The 9321-nt window shown below is 33.6% G+C and overlaps 1 protein-coding gene across 1 annotated transcript; it reads left to right on the top strand.

Annotated features, from left to right (window-relative positions):
• The first annotated feature begins 1744 nt into the window (after nucleotides 1-1744).
• LOC110868001 (probable WRKY transcription factor 41) lies at nucleotides 1745-3016 on the top strand. The gene is made up of 3 exons (XM_022117080.2): nucleotides 1745-2098; nucleotides 2189-2317; nucleotides 2434-3016. Exons 1-3 carry the CDS (start codon nucleotides 1824-1826, stop codon nucleotides 2939-2941), a joined length of 912 nt encoding a protein of 303 aa, XP_021972772.1. The 5' UTR covers nucleotides 1745-1823; the 3' UTR covers nucleotides 2942-3016.
• Nucleotides 3017-9321: the final 6305 nt, after the last annotated feature.

Below are 9321 nucleotides of genomic sequence, written 5' to 3'. Positions count from 1 at the left end.
TTATTATTATTATTATTATTAAAAGTAAATAAATACACCTGCACACACAAACCACTTTCCCTCTGTATATTTTCTCTCATTGCCCTCCTTCATCTTCACCACCGATGCACCACCTCACCACAACCGCAAATCACTTTCATTAAATTGATTTCAAATCTAACACATGCATCTGAACCCTATCCCCCAAATTATTTTCAGATCTAACACCATCCTTGTCCCACCATTTACCAAAGCCTCCCACAACATTGTCGGACCACCTCCATAAACATCATCTGTGATAGAAACAGAGGAAACAAAGGGTTTAGGATCAGAAACCGCTGTCTCAAAGTTATGAGTTTGTGGAGTTTGAGGAAGTGGAGAAAGTCCAGACGAGAAGAAGTGCGGCGACGGCGCGAGGAAGAAAATGAAAGCGTTTGAAGCGATGGAGAATGACGACCGTCGTGCGCCGCCGGTGTTTCGGGGGATCTGACTGGAAAACGGGGAGTGGTAAACTTCAGGGGACTTCATTTTGGAAAAAAAGGGGTGGGTTCGTCCGAAGAGGTGGTGGCAGTTGGATGGTGGTATTGGGGTTTCAGTGGGATGGTGGTGTTGGCGGCAATGGGATGCTGGTGGTGGGATGATGCGGTGGTGTTTATAGAGAGAGAGAAGAGTGTGTAAGAGAGAGAAAGTATGTGTAGGTGTGTGTGTTTTATTATATATATGTAATTTATTTTTGTGTGTATATATATATATATATATTATAAATTAAAAGTTTATGCATCAAAGACTTGTTTCTTGTACTCAAGTGCATATAAGACTTGTATTTTGTGTGTAAATGACCAAATCATCCTCATATTTGATAGACTTGGTGGATGGTGTTAGAAATTTGGAGTGGCTATAGGGACTCAGGGTATTAAACATTTTGATTTCGGACTCAAATAGTTAAAACTTTTGATTTCGAACTCAAATAGTTAAAATTAATAAAACACAGAGACTCAAAAATTAATTTACCCTAACATTTATAAAAATAAGTGATATGCATAAAATTGAATTTAGAATGTACTTCAATTAAGAACCTGATTTGAATATTTAAAACCTGAAATATTAGAATCGAATTTCAGATTTTCGACTCCAATTCTAATAACAAACACCCACAAACACCCTTCTTGGCCCTACTACCTCCGCCGTAGTCAACTAAGTTTTAAAAATGCAAGTTAATATCAGCTATATTTTGGATACCCTCATTCAACCCGATCAGCAGGTAAAACGGCAAGACAAGCACATGTGGTTTTCGTTCGATTTTGTGTGGTTCACTCAAAATCCGTTACTTTATTTGTCCAATTCATATGCTTGTGACATAACCGGCGTCACCGGTAATTCCCTTTTTTCAACCAGTGGGAGTGTGAGACAGACTAGTTACGTCTGGTTTTCAAAACATTTGTTATAAGTTTTAACTAGGATAGATGATGTTATGAGTTCTAAGAATAATTTTTAACTTTATAAAGTAATAATTTTTTATTTCATTTCACGCGTGTAGTATTAGCGTGTTTATGAATTAATTAATTAACTTTAACGTGTCATTAGGAATTAAATATTAGGACTGAGAGTGTTAGAGCTCACTCTTTGACCAATGGCTGGTCCACGTTGGAAACTAAAAACCTTACTCGGTTTCTTTGGTCAAACTTTGACTATTGTACCATATAACCAAACACCACACATATATATAGCCTCTCTCACTCCCTCCTTTCATTACACTTCTATCTCCACATACCATACAAGCTCCTGCTCCTTATATGAACTAGCTTTGACTTTTAAAGTCAACCAATTTCAGTTTAATTTACAATATGGACAGTGCTTGTGTTTATGAAGAGAAGACAGTGATTCATGAGCTCACTCAAGGGCTACAAATGGCAGAACAGCTAAGAGTTAATCTGCATTCGCCCGAAGCTAGAGACTACTTCATACAAATGATCTTATCTTCTTACAATAACGCTCTTTTCGCTCTCCAGTCGGGTGTCGGGCAGCCTCTGACACCTGCCCTTCCCACACCCAGGCTGCCCGGATCATCGATATCCTTTGGCAGCCCGGGAAGTGGCGAAAACGTCATTTCCAGAAAGAGGTATTTTGATATACTTATATTTTCACTTCCACATTTATATTGTGTGAAATGTACAAGTTGTAAATATTTTCTTTTCTTGTTTGGTCACAGAAAGGGGTCCCCAACATGGGAAGATGAAGTTAGAATATGGAGTGACAATGGGTTAGAGGGTAACGCTGACGACGGTTACAATTGGAGGAAGTACGGGCAGAAAGACATTCAGGGCGCTAAATTTCCAAGGTAAAGTTTTATTATGTTATATTACTTGATCCGCTATGGGTCCCACAACCCACTATAACATACGATGATGTTTGGTAACTAAACATTCTAACGTTTATTTTTATTATGTCTTGCAGAAGCTATTATAGATGCTCATACCGTAATTCACAGAAATGTTTTGCAACAAAACAAGTGCAGAGAAAAGATGAAGACCCAACGGAATTTGAAATCGCGTACAAAGGGAAACACACCTGCAACCACTCGGCTTCACCATCACCACCACCTTCGCCTAAAAAATATGAAATAAAGCCAACCCACCACCAGCAACTATCACCACCAAGTCCCGGTGAAACGCTCTCGAATCTCAAAGCCAATCTGAGTGTGAACACATCGGATTTGGGTGGTGACAGTGACACGGTTTCATCTTTGTTTTCCTTCCCTTCAACATCATCTGGACTCAATGAAGATCGCCACCAACTTCATTTTCCAAATTATTTTGATGATGAATTATTACAAGTTTACTCGCCAACGTTTATCTCCCCGGTTACCTCTGAATCAAATATTTTCTCAGAGTGGGGAAGTTCGCAGTCATTGAATTTCCTAGCAGATGTAGACACTGATTTTGAATTTAGCTCTTTGTTTTAGACCCTTATTGTTAAGAAGTGTAGAATTGATATATAAGAAATAACTAGGTTATATGCCCGTGAGCTTTACGGGTTATGGGTTGTGTTAAAAAATCAATATCTATAAAAGTATTTTTTTTGTATGATTCTATATAGACATGTCGAGGCAGAGACGAAACCTGTGCTTGAGTAACAACAATCAACTTTGATCATAGCTTCAACTCATTTGGTAGCGAAATATATTCATATGTCATATATTTTTAAAATAAAATTAAGATAAAACAGTATGAAAACGATTTCGTCATCAAATAGACCCAACCGACAACATTTTATATGTAACAAAAAAAAACAATAGCAAATAAAATTCAATTTAAAAGGGTATAAACTACATCACGCAATGAATTTTCATTACATAATTCAAATGTATGATCTCAAATGTGTTTATAGACCCGTGAGCTTCATAGGTTATGACATAAGTATTTAATACAATAATTAACTCTATAACATAAAAGTGTGGCTCGGTCCAACCTACACAACACATTTCAACGTACCCACTAACCCAGACCATTTCAATGTACTCCGTAACATGTAGGACTCTATATTTTTATATAAACATAGCAGAGCATTTCTAAGTTATATACCCCTTAGCTTGACGAGTTATGGGTTGATTTAAAAAAAATTATATTTGCAAAAGAAAATTTTTTATATGATTTCTTATAAATTAAACATTCATGTTTTTTGGCAAACATTAAAAAAAATCCAAAGACTTATAACAGGATCCGATTGTATGTGGGTGGGTTTTATTTGTTTGGATGAATCAAGTTTTTAACTTGATCCCTCAATACTCTCAAAACTCTCAACACTCACTTCTCCCTAACAATTATTGGCTTCTTTAACACCCTCAAACCCTCACTTCACCCTACCAAACTCAAACCCTCTGCAACTTTCGTACACGTTAATTTCGCAAACGATAACACTCACCACAGTTCTCCATTAACATTCACAAGAAACTTCTCCATTAGGTATCTTTTTTTTTCATCTGATTTCTTGATTTTTTTCAAGATTTCGTAGTTTATTTGTTTGATAATCTGAGTCTTAGTGTCCGGAAACCAAATAATAATGACATGAACATAACAGTTTACTTCAGTCGTTTGTGTTTTATGTTGATTTCTTAACTTGTTTCTCATGAAAGCCTAAATCCTTGATAACGATCAACCGCCTTATTTTCCGTTGACATAGCAGATTAGTAAATGTTTTGTTAGTGATTATTGGCTTTGATTACTTGAAACCCTAAATCTGAGATTTCGATTGTTTACACTTCATTAGTGCCCTGTTTTTGTTTATTTGTTTATGTGCAATTTTCGGATCATTATTAGTTGTGAGAATGGAATTTTAAGTATCTATTTGATTTTCTGCATCCATAAGATTCTGTGCAGATATGGATCCAACAAAAATGGCTCCTTCATTCTTTACGATTATTGCTGATGAAAAACATGTCTTTTTGGTATGTTTTTTTTCATTTCGTGGTAATGTTATATGAATATTTGAGGTTATAATTTGACATGTTTGCTATTGCTTTGTTAGACAATACCTATTGATTTTGCAACTGGTCTGTGGGGAGATAAAGTCCCATATTGTAAAACAGTACAAATACGTGATGGTGACACTTTGAGGATGGTACGTATCAGGAAAAGAAATGGAGAGCCTGTATTTACTGATGGCTGGATCATGTTGGTTAGGGATCATGGATTGAAATACAAAGATGTCGTTTTGATAAAAGCCGTTGGGCCGTAAAAATTTGAAGTTTCATGCTTTAAAGAATTGGTATGTGGCAACTTGTATCTTACAACACATATTAATTCCGAATTTGGAATGTCTGTAAGTGACTTTATAATAGTTCTGTACTCATTTTAAATAACTGTTTCATTTTTTAAATTATGTACTAATTATTTTTTGAATTTATTTTATAACTAATACCACAAAAATTTATGAATGACTTTTACAGTCAAAACTTCAAAGGTGGAATGGCAACGGTATATTTTGGAGACAGATTTTGGAATGTCAAAATGGATGGATGGTCGGATTGTTCTTGTTTAACGGCTGCATGGCGTAGAGTGGTTGAAGAGGTCCCTTTAAATGATGAATATTTCTTGGTTTTTACCAACATTTATTCAAAAACCTTTGATGTTTCTGTTTTCGATCCGGACACCGGCACAGAAGTTCGGTGACATAGCAGATTAGTAAATGTTTTGTTAGTGATTATTGGCTTTGATTACTTGAAACCCTAAATCTGAGATTTCGATTGTTTACACTTCATTAGTGCCCTGTTTTTGTTTATTTGTTTATGTGCAATTTTCGGATCATTATTAGTTGTGAGAATGGAATTTTAAGTATCTATTTGATTTTCTGCATCCATAAGATTCTGTGCAGATATGGATCCAACAAAAATGGCTCCTTTATTCCTAACGATTATTGCTGATGAAGAACATGTCTTTTTGGTATGTTTTTTTTTTTCATTTCGTGGTAATGTTATATGAATATTTGAGGTTATAATTTGACATGTTTGCTATTGCTTTGTTAGACAATACCTATTGATTTTGCAACTGGTCTGTGGGGAGATAAAGTCCCATATTGTAAAACAGTACAAATACGTGATGGTGACACTTTGAGGATGGTACGTATCAGGAAAAGAAATGGAGAGCCTGTATTTACTGATGGCTGGATCATGTTGGTTAGGGATCATGGATTGAAATACAAAGATGCCGTTTTGATAAAAGCCGTTGGGCCGTAAAAATTTGAAGTTTCATGCTTTAAAGAATTGGTATGTGGCAACTTGTATCTTACAACACATATTAATTCTGAATTTGGAATGTCTGTAAGTGACTTTATAATAGTTCTGTACTCATTTTAAACAACTGTTTCATTTTTTAAATTATGTACTAATAATTTTTTGAATTTATTTTATAGCTAATACCACAAAAATTTATGAATGACTTTTACAGTCAAAACTTCAAAGGTGGAATGGCAACGGTATATTTTGGAGACAGATTTTGGAATGTCAAAATGGATGGATGGTCGGATTGTTCTTGTTTAACGGCTGCATGGCGTAGAGTGGTTGAAGAGGTCCCTTTAAATGATGAATATTTCTTGGTTTTTACCAGCATTTATTCAAAAACCTTTGATGTTTCTGTTTTCGATCCGGACACCGGCACAGAAGTTTTTTTAAAAAAGGTTGAGGTGGTTGTTTTAGATCACTCGATATACGGCAATGAAAGCTTAGATTTATTTGTTTGATAATATGCTGTTATACTGATTTTTATCTTATGTTTTTTTAAATTTGTAGTCTACTGCTAATGCTGATGTGATATTTGAATCAAAGTCGGCGGCTGTTGTTGGACCTTCAGATGTTAAACCCATAGTGATTTTAAAATTTCCAAATGTTTCTTATATTCGTAAATGAATTCACACTAACGTTAACACTACCACTTTTTTATAGTACAAAGCTGTTGAAGGTAATGATGCTGGCATTGTGTCTGAATATGACCTTCAAGGAAATTCAAAAGATGTTAGCGTTCAAGTTGTTCGTTCTTCAAGTGTTTTATATGTTTTATTTTTGCGAATTTATTTATTAGTATTATTATTTAACTTTTAAATATTCATACCTATAACTTTTTGTGAAGGTTAAAGGGAAGTCTAAGGTAGACGCTGGTCAGGTTTTGATAACCAAGAATGAATATCAGGTACGTCATTTTCCGTTTTATATTTTATAGTAATAGATGTATTTAAAAGTTATTACTTATTTTTGTTACTTTCTGTTTAATATATATGTATAATATGTTCAAATTAATTTAATTATGTTCAGACGCAGAGAACTCTTCGTAGCAGAGTTCAAAAGGTTAATGCAGCACCAGTGATTGATTCAACTGTCTTGAAATTCACAAAACTTGTTGAAAACAGAATTGTAAGTTTTTAGACATTTTTTATTGTTTAGTTAGTTCAACTATCTCAATTACATATGAATATTTTATAAAGTACTTCATACAATATAGCATTTTCCAACGCCTACCATCGGATGTGTCCGGTGCGTTGGATCTGTCTCCTGATAACCTTAAAGAGGTCAGGATTAAAAACCAGAAAAGGTGAAGTGAAGAAATTGATGACGAGATCTGAGAAACATAGCAATGGCTTCCGTTATGGTTTTGTTGATTGGTCTGCTTATTTGAAGGGTTGCAATATCAGCTTTAGTGATGAATTGTTCTTTGAGTTCCAGAAGTCTACTAAGCTATTGATATTGTCAAAAGTTGTACACAAGGTTAAAAACAAAAGGTCCCGTGCATGAATGTCGGAAATAGTCGTTTTGGTTGTTATTATTATAAACAGTTTGTGAGTGTTGGGTGGTATTGAAAAACTTGTTGGTTAGACACCTTTTGGTTGCTAGTTATGTACATATAGGTTAACTTGTTAATGGATAGTTAGTTGGTGTCTTTTGGTAGAACATATGAACTAAAAACATGTGACGTATTAACCTTTAGTCTTACAATGGTGCTGTCTTTAATAGATGACAAATTTTGGTACGACTTCATTTTTTGTCTACTTATTATACATATGTTTATGTTGTAATCTTTTATATGTTATGCTATAAAACAATAATCTATATCGTTTATGTGTTATGTAATGAAAAAGTATGCTTTTGATTGTCTAACACAACAAAATACATATAGAAATACTAATACAAATTACAAGTAAGTAAAAACTTCTTTGTACACAACATTAAATGTCTTATTAGTAAGCTTACCATCATCATCAAGAATTGATAGTTAGATTTATTTGTTTGATAATATGCTGTTATACTGATTTTTGTCTTATGTTTTTTTTAAATTTGTAGTCTACTGCTGATGCTAATGTGATATTTGAATCAAAGTTGGTGGCTGTTGTTGGACCTTCACATGTTAAACCCAGAGTGATTTTAAAATTTCCAAATGTTTCTTATATTCATAAATGAATTCACACTAACGTTAAAACTAACACTTTTTTATAGTACAAAGCTGTTGAAGGTAATGATGCTGGCATTGTGTCTAAAGATGATCTTTAAGGAAATTCAAAAGATGTTAGTGTTCAAGTTGTTTGTTCTTCAAGTGTTTTATATGTTTTATTTTTGCGAATTTATTTATTAGTATTATTATTTAACTTCTACATATTCATACCTATAACTTTTTGTGAAGGTTAAAGGGAAGTCAAAGGTAGACGTTGGTCGGGTTTTGATAACCAAGAATGAATATCAGGTACGTCATTTTCCGTTTTATATTTTATAGTAATAGATGTATTTAAAAGTTATTACTTATTTGTGTTACTTTCTGTTTAATATATATGTATAATATGTTCAAATTAATTTAATTATGTTCAGACGCAGAGAACTCTTCGTAGCAGAGTTCAAAAGGTTAATGCAGCACCAGTGATTGATTCAACTGTCTTGAAATTCACAAAACTTGTTGAAAACAGAATTGTAAGTTTTTAGACATTTTTTTATTGTTTAGTTAGTTCAACTATCTCAATTACATACGAATATTTTATAAAATACTTGATACAATATAGCGTTTTCCAACGCCTACCATCGGACGTGTCCGGTGCGTTAGATCTGTCTCCTGATAACCTTAAAGAGGTCAGGATTAAAAACCTGAAAGGTGAAGTGAAGAAATTGATGACGAGATCTGAGAAACATAGCAATGGCTTCCGTTATGGTTTTGTTGATTGGTCTGCTTATTTGAAGGGTTGCAATATCAGCTTCGGTGATGAATTGTTCTTTGAATTCCAGAAGTCTACTAAGCTATTGATATTGTCAAAAGTTGTACACAAGGTTAAAAAAAAGGTCCCGTGCATGAATGTCGGAAATAGTCGTTTTGGTTGTTATTATTATAAACAGTTTGTGAGTGTTGGGTGGTATTTAAAAACTTGTTGGTTGGACACCTTTTGGTTGCTAGTTATGTACGTATAGGTTAAATTGTAAATGGGTGGTTAGTTGGTGTCTTTTGGTAGAACATATGAACTAAAAACATGTGATGTATTAACCTTTAGTCTTACAATGGTGCTGTCTTTAATAGATGACAAATTTTGGTACGACTTCATTTTTTGTCTACTTATTATACATATGTTTATGTTGTAATCGTTTATATGTTATGCTATAAAACAATAATCTATATCGTTTATGTGTTGTGTAATGAAAAAGTATGCTTTTGATTGTCTAACACAACAAAATACATATAGAAATACTAATACAAATTACAAGTAAGTAAAAACTTCTTTGTACACAACATTAAATGTCTTATTAGTAAGCTTACCATCATCATCAAGAATTGATAGTTAGATTTATTTGTTTGATAATATGCTGTTATACTGACTTTTGTC

The sequence above is a fragment of the Helianthus annuus genome, chromosome 7, assembly GCF_002127325.2.
Source record: "Helianthus annuus cultivar XRQ/B chromosome 7, HanXRQr2.0-SUNRISE, whole genome shotgun sequence".
NCBI lineage: Eukaryota > Viridiplantae > Streptophyta > Magnoliopsida > Asterales > Asteraceae > Helianthus > Helianthus annuus.
Note: the sequence above shows the minus strand (reverse complement) of the source record. Positions and strands in the feature narration are given on the sequence as shown.

What these genes read in the sequence shown, in the direction of transcription:
- LOC110868001 (XM_022117080.2), top strand. Translation starts at nt 1,824, where the DNA reads ATGGACAGTGCTTGTGTTTATGAAGAGAAGACAGTGATTCATGAGCTC. An exon ending in AACGTCATTTCCAGAAAGAG is followed by an intron (nt 2,099 to 2,188) that starts GTATTTTGATAT and finishes GTTTGGTCACAG; the next exon opens with AAAGGGGTCCCCAACATGGG. An exon ending in CAGGGCGCTAAATTTCCAAG is followed by an intron (nt 2,318 to 2,433) that starts GTAAAGTTTTAT and finishes TATGTCTTGCAG; the next exon opens with AAGCTATTATAGATGCTCAT.